The 21,995-nt window shown below is 43.3% G+C and overlaps 2 protein-coding genes across 13 annotated transcripts in view; both read left to right on the top strand.

Moving 5' to 3' along the window:
• The window catches only part of LOC134226462 (polycomb protein Asx), a 68,271-nt gene extending 55,661 nt beyond the window's left edge, over positions 1–12,610 (top strand). For 5 of the 11 annotated variants that reach the window (XM_062707249.1, XM_062707251.1, XM_062707250.1 and 2 more), the window contains 6 exons: positions 5,407–5,799; positions 6,415–6,887; positions 6,970–8,049; positions 8,217–8,618; positions 8,849–9,089; positions 11,252–12,610. In XM_062707249.1, the coding sequence (XP_062563233.1) occupies positions 5,407–5,799; positions 6,415–6,887; positions 6,970–8,049; positions 8,217–8,618; positions 8,849–9,089; positions 11,252–11,751 (3,089 nt within the window). In that variant the 3' untranslated portion in view covers positions 11,752–12,610. Of the gene's footprint in view, positions 1–5,406; positions 5,800–6,414; positions 6,888–6,969; positions 8,050–8,216; positions 8,619–8,848; positions 9,090–11,251 lie in introns of those variants that run through there. The other 6 variants (XM_062707246.1, XM_062707247.1, XM_062707253.1 and 3 more) reach the window with 6 other exon arrangements.
• A 6,417-nt stretch (positions 12,611–19,027) lies between these two features.
• LOC134223609 (cytosolic Fe-S cluster assembly factor Nubp1 homolog) lies at positions 19,028–20,218 on the top strand. 2 transcript variants are annotated; one of them, XM_062702801.1, is made up of 2 exons: positions 19,028–19,147; positions 19,210–20,218. In XM_062702801.1, the coding sequence occupies exon 2, from the start codon at positions 19,216–19,218 to the stop codon at positions 20,173–20,175; it is 960 nt and encodes a 319-aa protein (XP_062558785.1). In that variant the 5' UTR covers positions 19,028–19,147; positions 19,210–19,215; the 3' UTR covers positions 20,176–20,218. The 2 variants fall into 2 exon arrangements, with proteins under 2 accessions (XP_062558785.1, XP_062558784.1); XM_062702800.1 differs by having other exon boundaries at positions 19,077–19,147; positions 19,214–20,218.
• The last annotated feature ends 1,777 nt before the right edge of the window (positions 20,219–21,995 follow it).

Raw genomic sequence — 21,995 nt, forward strand, 5'->3', positions numbered from 1 at the left:
GCGGAGTGAAGGCTCTCCCTACCGATTATGGGACGGAAAAAGTTTTCTCTACCGACCTGAGCGTTAGCGTCTCCGATAACAATTTTCACGTCATGTTTTGGGCACTCTCCATAGGCTTTATCAAGACATTCATAAAACGTGTCCTTCACGTCGTCGGATTTATCGTTTGTCGGTGCGAAACGTTGATTAGGCTGTAATTGAAGAATTTTTTCGTTCGCTAATGGGTTTCCACCGCATCACTCGCTCCATCTGCTTGCCCATCATTACGAAACCAACTCCTTGCTCTGCTTTTCCACCGCCGCTGTGATAGATGTTATACTTGAATGCAGTGGGGTCCACGGCTCGGAATTCACGTTCTCCGGATCTGGGCCATCGGACTTCTTGAATCGCGGCCACCTTCACTCCAACCTTCTGCAGTTCGCGAGCCAGAAGGCTCACTCGTCCAGGTTCATTTAGGGTCCTGACATTCCATTCCTGATACCGAGTTTCCAATCATAGTCCTTATTTCGTTGCCGGGTCGGTTGCCAAAAATAACGTTCTCTTTTTCTTCTATCTCCATTTTTGTAGTATTTGAGAGGCTTCAGTAAGCTACCTTGCCGGGGTCGCGTTACCTACATCGCGATGATGGGGCTGCCACCTTAGGTATAGCTGACGCGATACAGCATTTCGTTGATCAGCCGCTGGGTACCAGGCAGACGCTGTTTGAGCCGCACCTCCTGGTGAACAGACGCTCGAGGCGTACCTTCTCACTCTAGCTGATGTCAGAAGGACAACAGTGCCCAGGCTGCATTACCAGCTAAGTACACAACCCTTAGCTGGCGGTCTTTTGTCATCGGACGACCCGTGAGAGCGTGAGATAGGGACTTGTGGGGACCAGAGTTCTGTTGGGCGCTCCTTCCTTGATGTCAACCCACCATTTTGCAGCCCGGCAGCATCCTTCTACTTGCCTCAAACTCACAGGAGCATGAATTGAACAAATCTGACTGTTGCGGTGCCCTAGAAAACGTCCCATCGAACAACCAGTACCAGGGTTCGTAATGCTCACTCAATCTCAGGAGCACAGGATGCTCCCTCACCAAAATTTTCGGGGAGAAATCGCTTTTCGGGAAAGAAAAACAGCCTGGAGAGTGATAACCATTTTTCGCTCACTTCGATTGCCGCCAAACGTTGTTTGTTCTTTTTCTTTCATATTCGAGTCTTTTCGTGGGACCATAAATGCAAATGGTAGTAGCTTATGTGGACCAAATAACTTAACGCTTTCATACAGATAACGTGGTGATGTGGCTAGAGTAAGCGCATCCCCACAGCTATTATTGTTACTATTCTGGGTTCGAATCCCGGCGCGGCCATACAATTTTGTAATTGTTCTGCGATAATTCTCGCGAAAAGTGAGTGAGAGAGTAAAAGTGTTGAAATGAAAAAGGATTTTCATCTAATAGGCAAGATTTTCGTTTATCTTCCCAGGCTAATTCTGGAGAAAGATTGATGGGTGAAAGATAATCCTCAACATAAACAAAGAAAAAAGATTCTCCCTTGGCCCGAAAAACGCTTGCTTTGGTTTCATTGAAACGAAAAGTCGAAACCCTGACCAGTACTCTGCCGCTTGAAGCCGTTGTAGATTGTGAAGCGTTGCGAAAATTAAAATCTTCGAATTGGCATTTGCATCGACGGTTTACAAAAAAAGTTGGCCATTCTTGGTTTTTTGAACTCTTTATCATTCTGCGAATTATTGGCAGCCTCTTCCCGTATTACTTACGAAGGAATGTCGCTCGATTGATTTTTTTAAAGTTGGCTTCTGTATTTCCTTTCTTCCGTATCCAGCGGCTTGGGTTCATGAACGAGTTCGTTATTCGACATAACTTGATCAACTTCATCTTTGAGAACCAGAAGCCCCTTGCATTGATCTCTGCTTTCCTTTCTTCTGCGAATATACTATTCTGGTGATACTCTGGGGTTCTTCGTCGGAAAAACTTTGGAAATCCGACTCACTTGATCTAATCGTATCCGGGATTCTCCAAGGTTGACACGTAAAAGTCGAATAAAATGAGTTGGGAAAACTGATTGTTTTATAGGTGAGCAGAAAAAAAAAACAAAATTCGCTGCTAGGCAACATGATTTTATTTACACGATATCAACAAAAAAAAATTACAAGTAGACGAAATTGGCTTGCCAAGCCTAACAACGGCGGTACCTTGCAACAAAGTCGAAATCAACGAAATTAACGAATAATTTTGTAGTGAGTTCCGAACGTTTAAGTCCGCTTCTCGTGAGTCAGTTTTTCGTGATTCTGCCTTTCGTTATTCTGCCTTTAGTGCCATTGGAAGATGGCGTCTTCGCCGATCTCTTATTATAGTATTACCAGTTTTGACAACACTTAGATCGGAACTGGTTCCAACCTAGGTTGGAACATTTTAAAAACGAATAATCCGGCATAAGTCTCAAGAACTGAAAATAGATTGAGAGAAAAAACAAGATTAGGAATAAAGGTCATGAAGCCAAAATATTCACAGATGACAACTTAATATAAAACTGACAGTAAAACAATTGACCAGCTGATTTGAGCAGGAATGTATGTAAACCATCGTAAAGTCATGCAGAGTTTCGCGCATTTGTGCGCCCTCATGAAGCATGGAAAGAGAAAATCGAAGAGCGGGAAATGTTTGACAGCCAAGGAACTGCAAAATAATTTTGCTTATGGGATTGATTTCAAAATATCCCTCTACTCTCTTGAGAGCAGAAAATCGGCTCTATCCGCAGCACCCAGGCTCATACACTTTTACATTTTTTATGGGTCCCTCTTTTGTTTCATCCTGTTTGGTGCCATGATGATCTGACCACACTTTAGTCACAATCGTTTGGGCGGTACGGTAGGGTGTAGTTTATATCGATTCAAAAATCTATCTACCATCGATTGACCAACGACTTTTTTTTTTTTCAAAATATTTCAGTAGGACGGAATATATTTGAGAAAGGGATGTCCTACGACAGGCTGAAACTCATAAGGCTGAATACTCATAAGGTTGAACTCAAAAGACTAAAATTTCAAAAGGCTGAAAGTCTCACAAAGCTGAAAGTATCAGAAGGCTGTAAAGTACCAGAATGCTGGAATATATTGAAAGGCTAAAATTGGGATATAATGAATCCCAACGGTACGTTGGAGTATAAGTTGAGTTGTTGCGTAGTAAATAATGAATAGTAAATAAAAAAAGAACAGAATAAGGAATAAAATATTAGGAAAAAAGAAGAAATAAGAAGGGAGAAGAAACACGGATGAAGGAAAAGGAGGAAGAAAAAAGAAGAAATAAGGAAGCTTTCAAAAGAAAGAAGGGAGAAGAAAAAGGTAAGAACAAAGAAGGAAGAAGAAAGAGGGAAGATAGGAGAAGGAAGAAGAAAAAACGAGGAAGAAAAGAATAAGTAAGAAAAAAGTGAGAAGAAACAGGAAAGAATGGGAAAGATAGATGGAAGACGGAAGAAGGAATAAACAAGTTAAATGAAGAAATAAGCAAAAAAATAAGAACATGGAAGAAGGAAAAAAGAATAAAGAAGAAAGATAGAAGAAAGGAAGAAAAAACCAGAAACAGAGAAAAACAAAAAGGAAGAAGGAAGAAACAACAAAAAAAGGAGAAAACAGGAAAAAATGAAGGAACAAGGAGGGAAAAAGGAAGGAAAAAGAAGAAGAAAGAAGGAAGAACAAAAAAAAATAAGAAAGTAGAAGGAAGCATGAAAAAGGAAGACAAAAGAAGATAGATGAAGGAAAGAAGGAAGAAGAAAAAAAAAAAAGAGAGTAAATAGGGAAGAAGGAATAAAGGAGGAAGAAGAAAGAAGAGAAGAAAGATAGAAGAAATGAAAAGGAACTTGGAAGGAAGAAAGAAAAAGGAAGAAGGAAGCAGAAAGGCGGAAAAGATAGAAGAAAGAGAAACGCAGGAGAAACAATGAAAGAAGGATAAAGGAAGGATAGAAGAAGGAACAATGCAGTAAAAAGATTGAAGAGGGAAGATCAAAGGAGCAAAATGAAAGACAGATGAGGAAAGAATAAAAAAGAAAAGGGAAGAAAGAAAAATGAAGAAGAAAAAAGGAAGAATAAAAACTAAAAAATATGGAAGTAATCTTGGCAAGATGAACCTTATTGACCTTATTGACCTTCAAGATCTAAACTGAGGTATATTTTGTAGTACTGTACCGTACCGTTGATGTTTTGAAAATACTGTGACATGTTTATGGCAGAGAAGTAATATTCTATGGAATCCAATACCATACAGACCCAATACCACGTAGAACATTTCGCTGACCATACAGACCTTTAATATCTGTACCAAATAATAGTTTGTATTTCGATAGATCTGTGTGGGATTACTGTGGCGAAATGATGTCTCATGAGGCTATTCCAACTCAAAAGTCTATTCAATTACCAGTAGATCGTTTTGTTGACGCTTTGTAATACGGCAGTGATGTTCCATAGACTTATTCTAGATCAAAAATATGGCCAATGCTTTGTTGATCATTCAGATGATCAAAATCAGCACTCAAGGATAGTTTGGAGTATTGATTGAAAGTTGGTGTTCTGGGAGTACTAAAATTTGTTTTTAATCATATTATTTTGTACCATGAAACTGTTCCAACTTCAAATGATCGCCGAGAACCCATAAAATGCTCTGTTGGTCATGTACAATATTACGATTAAAATTCAAGGAAGGTTTTAAAGCTCCAGAGCATCAGAACTAATTAATAGTTATATGACATTGAGGCGTAAAAATGGGATTGAATCGGTAAAGTTTTTTTTTTACGTAAACTCTGTCATCTGTTCAAAATACACCCGATTCTGTTTTTACACGGATTTGTTTTACATAAAAAATCCCATACAAATTTTTTGCAAAGTTTCTCCATTTTGCATGATTTGTCGAGGAATCATAAAACTTTTTTTACACGGATTTTCAAATTTTGAACTGAAAACTTGTTTTACACGGAACGCATCCCCCGTGTAAAAAAAGGATCGGGTGTAGAATGAATAGAAAGCGCAAACATACTTTAATTGACATAAACATACTTAAAACCAATGAATCGCCTGCTTTGAGCGTGCTTACAGGAGTTAACTTTCGGAGATCAGTATGGTGAAAAGTTTCTTCTTCGGCCATACAAATTTCGGGCCGTTAACTCTTGTTGGCTATTTTGCGCATATACTATAGCGCCTGGATGTGGCAGCGGCGGGTAGAAAATCAGCCACTGCCAATAATTCATTGAAGTAAAGTAACAGACATTGTTGCAGACAATCTTATATACAGTATTGCGACATAAATATGCTGAATTATCATTCTGGGTTCTACTAACGTCAAATTTGGTCACTTTAATCCTTTCTCAATGCTGCTTACTAACCCCACCAACAAAACAACTACACGAAACCCTCTACAGTTGACACTTTGGGCATGCTTACGGATGCCGCCGAAGATGACGCAGGCGTTGACCTTGGTATAGCCGGGGTTGCGGAAGCTGGGCCGAGTACCCACGAGGACAATCTAATAATCCTGCATGAAATGGATATCAAAGGTCAGGACGAGGACGAAGACGATGACGACGAGGAAGAAGGGGAGGAGGAGGACGAAGAAGAAGACGAGGAAGAGGAAGATGATGAGGAGGAAAATGGCGGTAATGATCGGGAGGTACCGGAAGTTGTCGCCGCTTCGGTGGACGTTCCAACTTCGTCGGTTGAGCAAGAGGCCATCTGCGCCACCAGCAGCGATTTGGATGGCTTCGATGGGATCAATGCCATCAAGATGGAGACTGATAACATTTTCGAAAGTGGCGGTAAGAAGCGATTGTGGGGGAAATGGCAAGGGATTTGTTTTCTATTTGTGAGTTCTGTTTTGTTTCGTCTGTTAGTTGCCGATTCGTAATCTGATCGCTTTTCGTCACTCTCGTTGGGCACCGTTTTAGTTTTTTGTATTATGCAATGGATTCGCAGACACGTGCTGCAACGGGAACGTTGTATGGTATAAATGGGTTTAACTTATGTTGATGTTTCCTCTATGCTTTCAGTTCGTTGGATTTCAATTTTCAATTCTGTTTATGTATTTTAGTTTACTCTATGCACTCAAACACTGTGTTACAAAAAAAGTTGAACTTTTTCTACATTTTGTTCGAGATTTATGGTTTGATCGAGTACATTATAAACGCCTTTCAGATTGTATAACGTCATTCTTATTATTATAAATTTATTAATTTGGATTAACTTCCTATGTTCTCAAATGTGTTCACAATGTACTACGATGCTGCTCATAAAAACATAAATGTCGCTGATGAACAGTTTTGATTTAGGTGCACAATAGGTCGTCATAAAAATTAAAAACCCGTGTAACACAGTGCAATGACAATGAATTCTTAGAAATTGAGTTTAACGAACGATGTTATTTGCGCTTTCAGATTGGCCATTCAAAGTAAAACTGGAGCCGAAGATGATGATCATGGACCAGCTGGACTCGAGCAGTATTATTCTGACCTCGTCGACGGCGAGCACGGTCGCAGTTGCCACCCCCATAACCGTCGTTAGCGGCCATCACCAGCCTCATCAGCAAATAGTGGCAGTTAATAGTAGTACTAGCGGTAATAGTAGTAATAGTAGTAGTAGCAATGTACAGCAGCAGCATCAGTTGCAATTGCAACATCAGCAGCAACAGATCCATTCCATTCAAGCTGCCCAGCAGCAACAGTTCTTAAACCAACAGGTGCTCATCCAACAAGCTCAACAGCAGCAGCAACAGCAACACCAACAGCAATTGAATGTGCTGCAGCTGCAGCAGGCTCAACAATTCCAACAGCAGCAACAGCAATCGCAACAGGTGCTAGTTCCACAGGTGACCGTGACGGCCGTGCCGAGCAGTTTCCTATCATCAGAGGCGAGTCCGGATTTTTATTTGCAATTTCTACCGTGATTTGTAACTTTTGAATGTTGTACTAACGTTCAACATCATTTTGCAGGTGAAGGATGTAAGAGCGGTATTGAAAACCGAAGCTCCGACTATTTCTGGCGTAACGTTCCAAGGTCGCCCCGCTACCGGCCAATTGATCACCAGGATCAAAATCGAAGGTGATGATGGCCAAAAAGTACACGTCGTGTCCTCTTCGGCAAGTGACAATCTGACGCGAGTAATCGAGAGTGTGGCGGGGAACTACAGCTTTCCGGTGACCACTCAGGCTCAACTGTTGCCGCACCATCACCAACAGCAGCAACAACTGATTCAACAGGTTCAAAACCAGATCATTAAGCTCGAACCAGACGGAAGTCAACAGCATCAACAGCCGAAGTACATCATCACTTCAAAGCAAATAGTCAACAAGATTCCCATCTCGGTGACCAGCGCCCCTGCAGGACAAATCCTACAGCAGACGCAGCAAACGAACATTGCAACAAGCATCCAGAAGCCAATTCAACTGCAGAAAATCATTATGTCCACCTCCAACATTCAGTCGCAACAGCAGCGAGCTCGGCTTCCTCTGCAGCGAGCGCAACTCATCCAACAGCAAATCCAACAGCCGCCTACTCAATCCCAGCAACGGTTCCAGCAGAAGTTTGTTACAAACCAGCTAATCCGGGGTCAAAATGCTGCCATCATCAACAGTGTGCAGATACAGCAACAGCAGCAGGCGCAAGCCCAGGCTCAGGCTCAGGCCCAAGCCCACGCTCAGGCTTTGGCCAATCAACAAGCCCAGCAGGCTGCCGCTACGGTCGGCGCAAATGTCGTTATCGGACCAACTCCCCGAAAACGGCTCGAAGTGGGCACCGCCGTCGTCCCGGGTAGACGAGGTGGGCGCACCGGAAGCAGTCGACTGCCGCCCGGTGCGGTGAATCTCGAACGAAGCTATCAAATTTGCCAGGCCGTCATCCAGAACAGTCCCAATAGGCATCAGTTGCGGGCTCAACTGAAACCGCCGCAGGCGTTCCTCACGAGTTCAAATTCGAACTCCAGCAATAGTAGCAATAGCAACAGCAGTAGCAGCAGCACCGGTAGCCTCAAGGATGAACCAACTAGCTTCGGAGGCACCGTTCTAGGAAATAAGGTGAGTCTGGACATTCTGCAATGTACGAACATTCTTCGGAGAACTATATTTTTTCCCATCGAAAGACTTTGCGACCAATGCACAAAATCGCGAAATGGTTCGATTGGAAAAAAAGTTTTGTCGATGCATATTATAAATACAATCATCCAGAAAATTAATTCTAACAGTTCATACAGGTTGGTCCACGATTGGTACATCCAAAGCGGATAGCTACGGCAGCGGTCGGTCGGCAGCCATCGTCCATTGTTGTGCGGCATGTTTACACCACGGCAGGACAATCGAATCCCGGCACGATTAGTATTATATCAACAACACAGCAACAGCAGCAGCAGCAAAGCCAACCCTCACAACAACCCCAGCCACGAATTATCACCGCTGCGGAAGCCGCCGAACTGCAGCATGCTCAGATTATCAGCGTGCCCGGTCCCGGAGGAACGGGAACCAACATCGGCAACGTTGCCGGGTCAGGTGGCGGAGGCTTTGGCGGAAAATACGTACTTGTGCAGCGAGCTCACATCGGTGATATTGTAACGCCGCGGGCGGCCAGTGCACCACCGACACAGAATCAGGTAACTTTTGCAATCTTCTGCAGAAAAAGAAGTTAAAAAAATTCAAATCCTTGCTGAACTACAATTCCTCTCTTTCTCTGTTTCCGTCCTATTTTTGTGTCTCTTTTGGCATCATACTCATTTCCATTCACCAAAACTAATCCATTCAATCACCCCACCACCCGATTAACACCATTGAACTCACTCATACTACAACGAAACTTAAACCCATCGAAAACAATCATTAAAAGCAGCAGGTTAATTCAGTAACCGGTGTTCCAATAACGCTAGCGGGTCGTGGACGGCCAGCTTCGGTAGATATTGATACACCTGTCTTCCCTCCTGATTCTCAACAGCAACAACAACAGCAGCAACAGCTACAGCAAGTGCAAATCATACAGCCTCCGACGCCGCAACATCTCCCGCAGCAACAAATTGTTGGACCCAATCCTGGCATCCAAGCGGTGACCCGGAGGGGTCCGTCCGCGCATGGTAAGTTTGGTTTTTGAACGATGACTTGAGTCAGGATTCCAATGCAAGAATGTTCTGGAAGCGTGCTTTGAAAGTTCATTTAGAAGCTTTGAAAGCTTTTTGCGTAAGCATCGTATGCTTTTTAGGAAAGCTTCGAAAGCTACTTGGGGAAGTTCTGGAAGGTTCTAAAGAATGCTTTAGAAGCTTCTTGTGGAAGCTTTGAACGTTTCTTGTGGAAGCTTTGAAAGCTTCTTGTTGAAATTTTAAAAGCATCTTGTAGAAGCTTTGAAAGTTTCTTATGAAGGCTGTTAAAGCAATTTGTTGAATCTTGGGAAACTTCTCGTGAAAGCTTATAAAACTTTTTGCTGTTGTAAAAAAGCTTTTTACGAAAACTTAGAAAGATTCTTTTAAAAGCTGTGAAAGTTTCTTGCAGAAATTTTGAAAGCTTCTTGCGGAAGTTTTGAAAGTTGCTTGTGGAAGCTATGAAAGCTTATTTTGGAAGGTTCAAAAGCTTTTTATAGGACCTTTGAAAGCTTTATATGGGAGCTTTGAAGCTTGTGAAAGCTTTTTGTGGAAGCTTTGAACGCTTCTCGTGGAAGCTTTGAAAGCTTTTTGCCGAAAATTTTTAGGCAAGTAAGTTAGTGTAAGTTACTTGGGGTAGCTTTGAAAACTTTTTGCTGAAGCATCGTAAGCTTAGAAAGTTTCTTCCATAAGCTTAGAAAGCTTCTTCCGTAAGCTTAGAAATCTTTTTCTGTAAGCTTAGAAATCCTCTTCCGTAAGCTTAGAAAGCTTCTTCCGTAAGCTTAAAAATCTTCTTCCGTAAGCTTAGAAAGCTTATTTCGGTAGCTTTGAAAGCTTATTCCGGAAGCTTAAAAAGCGTTTTCCGGAAGCTTAGAAAGCTTTTCTGGCAGCTTAAAAAGCTTCTTCCGGAAGCCAAAAAAGCTTCTTCCGCAGGCTTAGAAAGCTTCTTCCGGAAGCTTAGAAAGCTTCTTCCGGAAGCTTAGAAAGCTTCTTCCGGAAGCTTAGAAAGCTTCTTCCGGAAGCTTAGAAAGCTTCTTCCGGAAGCTTAGAAAGCTTCTTCCGGAAGCTTAGAAAGCTTCTTCCGGAAGCTTAGAAAACTTCTTCCGGAAGCTTAGAAAACTTCTTTCGGAAGCTTAGAAAACTTCTTCCGGAAGCTTAGAAAGCTTCTTCCGGAAGCTTAGAAAGCTTTCTCTGGAAGCTTAGAAAGCTTTCTCCGGAAGCTTAGAAAGCTTTCTCCGGAAGCCTAGAAAGCTTTCTCCGGAAGCTTAAAAAGCTTCTTCCGGAAGCTTAAAAAGTTTCTTCCGGAAGCTTAGAAAGCTTCTTCCGGAAGCTGAGAAAGCTTCTTCCGGAAGATTAGAAAACTTCTTCCTGAAGCTGAGAAAGCTTCTTCCGGAAGCTTAGAAAACTTCTTTCGGAAGCTTAGAAAACTTCTTTCGGAAGCTTAGAAAACTTCTTCCGGAAGCTTAGAAAGCTTTCTCCGGAAGCTTAGAAAGCTTTCTCCGGAAGCTTAAAAAGCTTCTTCCGGAAGCTTAGAAAGTTTCTTCCGGAAGCTTAGAAAGCTTCTTCCGGAAGCTTAGAAAGCTTCTTCGGGAAGCATAGAAAGCTTCTTCCGGAAGCTTAGAAAGCTTATACCGAAAGCTTAAAAAGCTTCTTCCGGAAGCTTAAAAAGCTTCTTGCAGAAGCTTAGAAAGCTCTTTGCGAAAGCCTAAAAAGCTTTTTACAGAAGCTTTAAAAGTTTCTTGCGGAAGCTTAGAAAGTGTCTTGCGAAAGCTTAAAAAGATTTTTGCCGAAGCTTCTAAAGTTTCTCGTGGAAGCTTAGAAAGTGTCTTTCGAAAGCTTTGATAGCGTCTTTTGGAAGCTTTGAAAGCGTCGTGCAAATGCATCGAAAGCCTTTTGTGGATGCTTGCGGAAACTTCTTATAAAAATAATTTGTAGGCAGCTTCAACAAGAATATTGAAAGTCTCTTCTTCATGGCGAGTAAAATGCTTTTGCATAAAGCTTGAACAGATTTTACGTGTGGCTTATAAAATGCCTAATGAAAGCCAATATGAATTATTTTTTATTTGTTTTTTAGTTTCTGTAAATGTGGAAGGTGTTTCCGTGAATCTTAACAAGTTGCTAAATATCATAAAGCCAGTTCTAAGAGTTGCCTCTGCTTTCAGTAATCTCATACGGTGACATCGGCATCGACACGTTGGGCGCCAACAGCCAACAACACATTACCCAAACGGCAGCTTCCGTCACACTGGATGGCAACGGCAACAGCAGCAACTCCGTCGTGTTAACGTCCGGCAGTGTCGGATCAATGTCTGCTGCCACCGGGCACATCAGTTCCACTTCAGCCACTTCACCCCATCTTGCGGCTAGTAGCAACAATAATAATAACATTAACAACAACAATAACAGTACTATCGGTATTATTCACAATAGCACTAGTAGCAACAACAGCAACAGTAGTAACAGCAGCAGCAACAGCAGTAGTAATAGCAATGGTAATAGTAACAACCACCATCACCATCAGCAGTCGGGGACGGCGGGGCCAGCGGCTTCGTCCTGTTCCTGCTCGCTGAATGCGATGGTCATCTGTCAGCAGTGTGGCGCCTTCTGTCACGACGACTGCATCGGTGCTTCGAAACTGTGCGTGTCCTGTGTCATACGATAGAAGAAACTAATGAAAAATATAGAGATCTGTGAGAACCGTTTTCATTGGAGTGTCCCCAACGGTTGTTTCAAACATGTTATTGAAACTATCTACTGGGTCGCTCTAGTTGAAAACAGGTATTAATGGTATAAAGTTTTTAAACACTATATTAGAAAGCCTGCCACCGAATACCGATAACTACAAACTTAATCACACGAATGCAACACAGAAGACACGATTGAACACATAAACACTCACACGTGGAGAATACAACAAACTTTTGAATGCAAAGAAAAAAATCTAAGCCTGTGCAAAGACTCATACTTAGCCGTTAAGTAAGTGATTGACGATTTTTCTTCGACCTTCAATCTATATTTTGTTTTTAATTTATGAGGATTTATTGTTCGAAGAATGGTAATACTGTAGGTGTAAATCCGACTTTGTGTATAACTAAGGAATAGATGCGTTGTGTGTCGGAGTGCGTTTTGTTTGAATGCGTTGAGGTACAGGATGAGTGTTCGGGGGGCGTAACGTGAGCGCGTTGCAGAGCTTTGTTTGTTTCGTCATTTTCGAATTTTTTCCACCCTGGTGTGAGTGATTATAAGGAAGAAAAATTTAGGAAACGCTGATATAATATTACGCTAAATCTATTTAAGAAAAATCAAGATAAATCATGAACTGGTAAATAAACTAAACTAGGAAAAAGAACCCTCTTGTAATAATTAATTGCTAAGACTACTCTAATAAGCTAAGCAAAGGAAATGCAGTTTCCCACACGGCACACTCACATATCTTCACCGAACGTGAAGAAAGACGCGTGCGTGAGCGCTATGGCAGAACGAATAAAATTATAATCGACAGAGAAAACAACCTACTGGAATGAATGCTATTGGTCAACTGAAAGGACTAGAAAAGAAAGCCGATTGTTTGTAAACTTAAGAGTACAGATTATTATTAAATAAACATAATATCCAGTTTTCCGCGAGCGGTAATGGCCGTCAGCTTGCCTGCGAGCTTAGGGTTGTGGTACCGGTGGCCATATCCCCCATATGGTAAATATAGGCATCATAAAAACACCTTTATTAAAACTAGTTTATAAGATACTGAAACGTCATTAAACAACGTTTATTGGTACTTATGTCAAAAACTGGTCATCATAAAGGTGTTTCATGGACAAACCAGAAGAATGCCAAGGAGTTTCACTATTTCACAAGGGTTACCGCTTAGCGTGGCCAGCTTGCCCCACTATCCCCTACTGAGGAAAACAATGAAATATGTAATTTGATGTTGAATAAAACTTTAAAATGAAGAAAGTAGAAAAAAAAAGTTACAAATATATCATGAAACATCACAATTTTCAAATATGTTTTCACTTATCAAGCCAAAAGACATAATACGCAGCTCTGAATTGAGTCCCATTTCGAACCGAGAGAAAAAGTTATTGTCCAAAAAGTTCTGATTCTCTCAGTCCGAGGGAGACGATGGCAATGCTGTAGCTAAAGCACTTTCTTGCTTTAGCTCACCTTCTCACTTGATCATATACATAATTTTCAGTAACAGATAAGTCATTGTTTTGTAAAAGATCTAATGATGAACAAATCGAAAGTGTATGTTACATACACTACCCATGATCGCATATTTGTAACACTCGCATTTTTATTCATTTTGTAAAAAGCCACTGCATCGTTCAGAAAGCTCAATTTACTGCATCTAATCCCACAACAGTAAAATAGGCTTTACTATCTTGCGTATCTATGGTAATTTGGAAATGATTGAGTTTGTGGGGATGATTGGCAAACGATTCACAAAATCAATCAAAATGCAAATGTTACAAATATGCGATCATGGGCAGTTAAACATTTCATTACAAAAATCTCAAAATTGCATGAATGCCATATTGTAAGTACTAGTAACTTTGCTCAATGCTGGAACGATTATGTACTTACTTAAAGTGATTGGGTGATAGTTTGGTATACTTATTCTTAACTGTTGTCTGAAACTATTTGAAGAATATTAGGTTTTCCGAGAAAACGCCGTAAAAGATCTGATAAATTAGAAATGTGCCAACGATAATATAAACACATTGGTTCCAGCGTCTATATTTTTACGCCACTGATCAAATTGTTAATCAATTAATCAATGATGAATTTCCAATTTATTTTATTGCATTTCTTTTAGAAATATTAATGCATTTTGAATCACCAACTTACATTCAGCACATTAACTCCTGCAGAAAAAATCGAAAAATTATCAAGAGCTGAACGCACATCTACGTCAGGCAGGAGGAAACTTTTTGTTGTGTTCTCGAATCTATACGTTAAACTAAGAGAAAATAAATAAAAAAAACCGGCAACAAAGAAAATACTCCAGTACCGGTATTTTCCCGGTACTACCGGTACTGAGAAGTCCAGTACCGTAGAGGTCAACTACACCCACCGTTCCGAGAATTTTGATCAATGAGGTATATATAAGAAGGGTTGAATTCACTACATCAGCACTTGGTCAGATTGCTCGTAGCGGCGGGTGCAGTTGACCTCCACAACCGTCAAATCAGAGACTATAGTTATAACTTGCAGGCAAACTGGTGGCCCTTACCGCTCGCGGAAAACTGGATAGATTTGGTTGAAGCGGAACGAGGCCAATAATTCCACCAAGTTACTGCACATAGACACGAAAAAGTTTTATTGATCACCCGACGAACTTCGTTTCGCTTAAAATTGATTTATTCTCTGATTAGCTGTCAAATTATGCGGAAATTTCTATTTCATTGGTATTGGAGCCCCCCTTTCCAGAAGGGGGATGGGTTTCAAACCACAAGAGACACATATCTTCTCCAAAACCTCTACATGCCAGATTTGATTCCATTTGCTTGTTTAATTCTTGAGTTTTTCAAAGGAGCAGGGGTCTCAGGTCATCTAATCATCCCGGCCCTAAAAACCTCTGCATACAACCTTTCAGGCCGATCGATTCAGTAGTTTCCGAGTCTATAAGAGTTATATTTTAGTTACCAGATAAAGATTGTCGTTTCGGTTCCCTTTGTTCTGCTGTACGAAAGATGTGTGGTACCTAACTGTCAAATCGTATGTATTTTTCCTTCATTGACATTTAGCTCCCCTATCCTCGCCAGCAAAAGATGTTCCGGACAGCGACGACAGCAACAATCTTTATCTGGTAACTAAAATATCTTTTATTCTGCTCCTCGACTGACTGCACACAATCGCTGTTCTACTAGTCGTCCCTCTGATCCGATCTGACTAGTCGATTTCCGTGCCAAGTGCAGCGGAGCTACCATTGGAGGGTCAAATATCTCTCCAGTTATCTTCAGGAGAACCATGGGCGTAGCCAGGATTTCAAGCAGGGGGTGGGAGGGTCAACTTTTTAAGATCTTCTGAATCGTAATTTCGGCAAAGTCTACAAATAATTTGATTGAACTGCACCTGACTTGCGTGCTCTTGCCTACGCAATGCAGTTGGGTCTGAGCTTGACTACCGACTGGTAAATAGCTCACACAACCTTACTTGTTCAGTACAGTTGCTGATGAAGAATGTGTGTAGCCGCCAGACATTCTAAATACTCACGCTCCTCTTATGTGAACGGGTACCATACACATGTGGAACTATAACTATGCTACCAATTTTGGAATCTTGAGCTCACAGCGAAAGCCGCCTTCAAATCGGTGTGGATAACATCGACTTGAGCCTTGTTCCCCATAGCAGTAATACAAGTGTGAGTGAAGTTGAGCAGGTTCGTAGTGACTGTGACTGATCTACACGGCATAAAACCATGCTGATCGGTAGAGATGTAGTTCTTCGATTGGCTAAGAATAACATCACTGACAATTATTTCGAATAACTTTGACGCTGCAGACAAGTTGGTTATTCCACGATAGTTCTTGACATCCTTTCTATCACCATTTTTGTAGACCGGAAACATATAGGATTGCTTCCAAATGTCCGGAAAAATGCCGTCGTCCAGTGATCGATTAAAAATGGAGGAAAGTGGCTCAGCAAAAACAGCTGCACAACGGCAGAACACAACAGATGGGATGCCATCAGGACCAAAGGAGAAGGAGCTTTTCAACTTTTTGGCAGCAGCGATAATCATTCCAGGAGTAACCATGAATGTTGTCAAATTGAGAAGGTCCAGAGGAACATTTAATAATGCAGACTCAGACTGGCTCGAACACTGAGGATTGTGACCAGAACAGATAGAGGCCTTTCACAAATAACGTAACGCTGAAGGGGGAGGAAGGGGTCAGGCCGAGCGATACGATCCATACAAAAAAAAATTAAACCTTCCATATAAAATGTTTATACATCTGAATCACCTTCTTTCCCCGCAAAAAATATCCACAAGGCCACATGGAGATCACCTAACCAAGAAACGGAAAACCAAATCGACCACGTTCTAATCGACGGTAAATTCTTCTCCGACATCACGAACGTCCGCACTTATCGCAGTGCGAATATTGAATCAGACCACTACCTCGTTGCAGTATGCCTGCGCTCAAAACTCTCGACGGTGTACCTACAACACGTGTTGAAGTCGGACGCCGCGGCTTAACATTGGGCGGCTACAAGACGGTAGACTAGCCCAAGGATACGCGCAGCAGCAGGAAGTGGCACTCCCAACGGAAGAGCAGCTAGGCGCAGGGTCTCTTGAAGATGGCTGGAGAGATATTTGATCCGCCATTGGTAGCACCGAAACCGCTACACTTGGCACGGAGCCCCCGGATCAGAGAAACGACTGGTATGACGGCGAATGTGAGCAGTTAGTGGAAGAGAAGAATTCAGCATGGGCGAGATTGTTGCAACGCCGCACGAAGGCGAACGAGGCACGTTACAAACGGGCGCGGAACAGACAAAACTCGATTTTCCGGAGGAAAAAGCGCCAGCAGGAAGATCAGGACCGTGAAGAGACGGAGCAACTGTACCGCGCTAATAACACACGAAAGTTCTATGAGAAGTTGAACCGTTCACGTAAGGGCCACGTGCCACAGTCTGATATGTTTAAGGACATAAACGGGAACCTTCTTACGAACGAGCGTGAGGTGATCCATAGGTGGCGGCAGCACTAAGAAAAAGACATGAATGGCACACATGTGGCAGACGAAGATGGCGGTATGGTGATGGACCTGGGAGAACGCACGCAGGACATAATCTTACCGGCTCCGGATCTCCAGGAAATCCAGGAGGAGATTGGCCGGAGGAGTTCCTGGGGTTGACCAATTACCAGGAGAGCTATTTAAACACGGTGGAGAGGCACTGGCGCTGTACTGGGTCATTACCAAGATTTGGGATCTACTACAAAAGGGCGATAAGCTGGATTGTAGCAACTACCGCGCAATCACTTTGCTGAACGCCGCCTACAAGGTACTCTCCCAAATTTTATGCCGTCGACTAGCACCAATTCCAAGGGAGTTTGTGGGGCAGTACCATATTTTTTTATAGGCGAACGCTCCACCACGGACCAGGTGTTCAACATTCGCCAAGTACTGCAGAAATGCCGCGAATACAACGTGCCCACACATCATCTTTTTATCGACTTCAAAGCCGCATATGATACAATCGATAGGGACCAGCTATGGCAGCTAATGCACGAACACGGATTTCCAGATAAACTGACACGGTTGATCAAGGCGACGATGGATCGGGTGATGTGCGTAGTTCGAGTTTCAGGGGCATTCTCGAGTTCCTTCGAAACGCGCAGAAGGTTACGGCAAGGTGATTTTCGTGCCTGCTATTCAACATCGCCTTGGAAGGGGTAATACGAAGAGCAGGAATTAACACGAGTTGTACAATTTTCAATAAGTCCGTCCAGCTATTTGGCTTCGCCGATGAAATAGATATTATGGCACGTAACTTTGAGAAGATGGAGGAAGACTACATCAGACTGAAAAGGGAAGCTTAGCGGATCGGACTAGTCATCAACACGCCGAAGACGAAGTACATGATAGGGAAGAGAATGATAGGGTTCAAGGGAAGACAATGTGAGCCACCCACCGCGAGTTTGCATCGGTGGTGACGAAATCGAGGTGGTAGAAGAATTTGTGTACTTGAGCTCACTGGTGACTGCCGAAAATGATACCAGCAGAGAAATTCGGAGACGCATAGTGGCTGGAAATCGTACGTACTTTGGACTCCGCAAGACGCTCCGATCGAATAGAGTTCGCCGCCGTACCAAACTGACAATCTACAAAACGCTCATTAGACCGGTAGTCCTCTACAGACACGAGACCTGGACGATGCTCGTGGAGGACCAACGCGCACTTGGAATTTTCGAAAGGAAAGTGCTGTGTACCATCCATGGTGGGGTGCAGATGGCGAACGGTACGTGGAGGAGGCGAATGAACCACGAGTTGCATGAGCTGCTGGAAGAACCATCCATCGTTCACACCGCGAAAATCGGACGACTGCGGTGGGCCGGGCACGTAGCCAGAATGTCGGACAGTAATCCGGTTAAAATGGTTCTCGACAACAATCCGACAGGCACAAGAAGGCGAGGTGCGCAGCGGGCAAGGTGGATCGATCAGGTGGAAGACGATTTGCGGACCCTCCGTAGACTGCGTGGTTAGCGACGTGTAGCCATGGACCGAGCCGAATGGAGAAGACTCTTATATACCGCACAGGCCACTTCGACCTTAGTCTGAATAAATAATAAATAATAAGAAAAATGCGAAAAATATGAGAAGGATATGTTAAATTAATTGTAAACTGGGTGCTGCGGATAGAGCCGCTTTTCTGCTCTCAAGCGAGTAGCGGGATATTTTGAAATCAATCCCATAATCAGAATTATATTGCAGTTCTCCGGCTGTCAAACATTTCCCGCTTTTCGAATTTCTCTTTCCATGCTGCACGATGGCGTACAAATGCGCGAGACTCTACATGACTTTACGATGGTTAACATACATTCCTGCCCCAATCAGCTGCTGAATCTCGTGAAATCTCGTAACGAGTGCGTTTTAAGTTGCATTCCTACTAATTATCCACTCGAAATATAATGTGAATATATTTGTTACAAAGAATGCAAAACTCAAATTAAGTTTATTTTTATTTTTCCCCAAAAAATAACAATACTTCTCAATATAAGATCCAAAACGAACATAACCACAATCTTCAATGTTTGGCTCCGGCACAATAGAAAATTTTGGCTTCACTTTGACAACCAAATTGATTCTATCCGCACCACCCAGATTGTAAATGCTAAAACGGTACCTTGCTGCTTTCATTTTGAACTGGCCCATTGTGTGTTTCCATATTCCAATAAGATTTCTGCAAACCATGAATGAAAGGTCTTTTCTCGTATGAAAAACACTATACTACGATTACTGTTGTGTCCGTAGTGACAGTTCAAGAAACAAAACACAAACAGCTGATTCTTCATTCGTTCTTGTTCGTTGTTTATTGCCTACATTATTGTAATTTATGACTCACAAATCTCCTAGCTCCGATTCTTTACTAATAAATTACAACTTTTTAGATAGCCATGAGTGCTGCGGAAGTGGAAAACAAACCGACAAACGCTCCGGAGCACTGCCCCGGTACAGAGAGTGAAAACGCTGGAAAAGCCTCTGCCTGTGCTGGCTGTCCGAATCAGCAGATATGTGCTACCGGACCAAAGGGTCCGGATCCTTCCATTGCGTTGGTGAAGGAAAAGTTGAAAGAGGTGCGGAACAAGATTCTGGTGCTGTCTGGCAAGGGTGGCGTAGGTAAGAGCACCGTGACGGCCCTGTTGAGTCGAGCAATGGCACACCTCAACCCTGAACAAAACTATGGCGTGCTGGATGTTGATATATGTGGGCCGTCCCAGCCCCGTGTACTGGGAGTGTTGGGCGAACAGGTGCACCAGTCCGGATCCGGATGGTCTCCGGTGTACGTGGAGGACAATTTGAGTTTGATGTCAATCGGGTTCTTGTTGGGAAGTCCAGATGATGCAATTATTTGGCGTGGACCTAAGAAAAACGGCATGATTCGGCAGTTTTTGACTGAGGTCGATTGGGGACAGCTCGATTATCTGGTGTTAGATACGCCACCTGGGACATCCGATGAGCATTTATCGGCAACAACGTTTTTGAAGGAAACTGATGGAAATTGGGGAGCGGTGCTGGTGACAACGCCGCAGGAAGTGGCCTTGCTAGACGTACGGAAGGAAATCACGTTCTGCAAAAAGATGGGAATTCCGGTAGTGGGAGTGGTGGAAAACATGTCGGTGTTCGTGTGTCCCAAGTGCACCACGGAGTCTGACATATTTCCGGCCAAAACTGGTGGAGCGGAGAAGATGTGCGAGGAAATGGATGTGGCTTATCTGGGGAAGCTTCCGCTTGACCCGAGACTGGCCAAGAGCTGTGACGAAGGGAAAGATTTCATAACGGAACATTCCAAGAGTCCAACGGTGATCGCGCTGAATCAGATCGTTGCCAAAGTTCAGGATTTTTTTGACAAGTGAGTTTTGTGTTTATTTGTATATGTAATGTAATTGTTTAAAATAATGATTATTCTTTCCTATTATACTAAAGCTACCGAAATACGCCCAAAAGATACATAGTTTAAAAAATAAGCTTTGATGTAAGTAGTCTTTAGGTCAATTTCACTAAAAAGGGAAATTTTATTTTTACGGATGAATTTAAAAGGTAGACGAAAAATTGTAGGCTGGTTTTATCATTATGCCGTTTAATAACTTGCACTGCACATGCACTTCACATAAAATTCCGGCCCAAAGCTTAGGCTAGTTCGCCGACTGGCTTACTGAGATCCACTGCTACGTTGTCTCGATCCCTCGGTGGTCGTGCCACAATCACAAACTTCCTCACTCGAATCCTCCTGACTTATTCTGGCGTCAACGGTGGTCCACCAGTTCCGGCGAAGGAAACTTCCGCACTGATGGTGCCCCGACTACCAGCGGCTATCGCAGGGGACGCTTTCGCGCATTGCGCCGACTTCGTCTTCGGGTTGCAGAGGTGGTCCGACAGTTCCGGTGGTGGATGATGTCCGCACTGGCGGTCCCCTACATATTTTAAGCACTTCGTTCTTCTTTCTTCTTTCTTCAGCAGGTTGGCGGTTCGAGTGCCGAGGTCGGTCCGACGATTCCGGTTCGCTGGTGCCCCGACGACCCGAGACCAAACACTGCTCACTGTGCTGGATTTTCCTCCAAATCGACGCTTATTTGCTGGTCCCTTCTCCATCGACGCTGCAGCTCTGACAGTATTTGCGTCACGACTCTGCTTACCGTATTCCACGTACCTTCATCGCGACACATACGCTCTGCGATGTTGTCCGTCCGTAGGGCAGGCATTCCTCTTCGTACTTCCGCAAACCTCGGGCAATCGAATAGCACGTGTTCTGGAGTCTCCTCTATGTTGATACACGCCGGGCAGAATGGCGATGACGCATGGCCACACCAATACAGATAGTGGCGGAAACAGCCATGTCCGGACAGGAACTGTGTGCCACTCGAATGGCCATTAGGCGAAATACGCTATTCAACTTCCTGCGATTATGTTTCGTCTTGAGCGCAGCTCCCCAGGCTTGAACGCCGTACCTCAGTATTGAGGATGATACGGTCGCCAGAAGACGCCTACTGCTGCCTTTCGGTCCGCCGACGTTCGGCAACATCCTTGCAAGCGCAGTGATAATCTGCATTCGCTGTATGATTCGGTAGTTGCTAACCAGCATCACTTCTGTTTTGTGGTGAGCAAGCTGCAGCTTGACTCCATTCATCCTGTTTTCAACTGCGTCGGTCGTTTCCGCCACCAGTATTTCTACTTCTTCCAACGACTCTCCGGTTATCGTAAGGACAACATCGTCCGCGAATCCGAAGATCTTCACGCCTTTGGGCAACTTCAGTTTTAGAACTCCGTTGTACATAATGTTCCACAGCGTCGGACCTAGTATAGAACCTTGCGGAACACCCGCCGTAACCCTAATCGACTTTTGCCCCGAATTAGTTTCGTAAACCAGAATCTGGTTCTGGAAGTAACTCTTAAGGATTTCACACAAGTATTCAGGAACCCGCATTCCGTGCAGCGCTGCGGCGATGGCATCCCAGCTGGCACTGTTAAAAGCGTTTTTGAAGTCAATCGTTACTACCGCGCAGAACCGATGGCCATGCATCTTCTTCTTGGCCGCTCTCTCTGAAACTTCAATAAACGTCCTGATTGCATCCATCGTCGATCTGCCTTTTCGGAATCCGAAATGCTTTTCCGATAAGCCGGTCTCGCCCTCCGTGAACTGCGTCAGTCGATTAAGGATAATCCTTTCCAGAAGCTT

This window comes from Armigeres subalbatus, chromosome 3 (genome assembly GCF_024139115.2).
Source record: "Armigeres subalbatus isolate Guangzhou_Male chromosome 3, GZ_Asu_2, whole genome shotgun sequence".
NCBI lineage: Eukaryota > Metazoa > Arthropoda > Insecta > Diptera > Culicidae > Armigeres > Armigeres subalbatus.

What these genes read in the sequence shown, in the direction of transcription:
- LOC134223609 (XM_062702801.1), top strand. Translation starts at nt 19,216, where the DNA reads ATGAGTGCTGCGGAAGTGGAAAACAAACCGACAAACGCTCCGGAGCAC.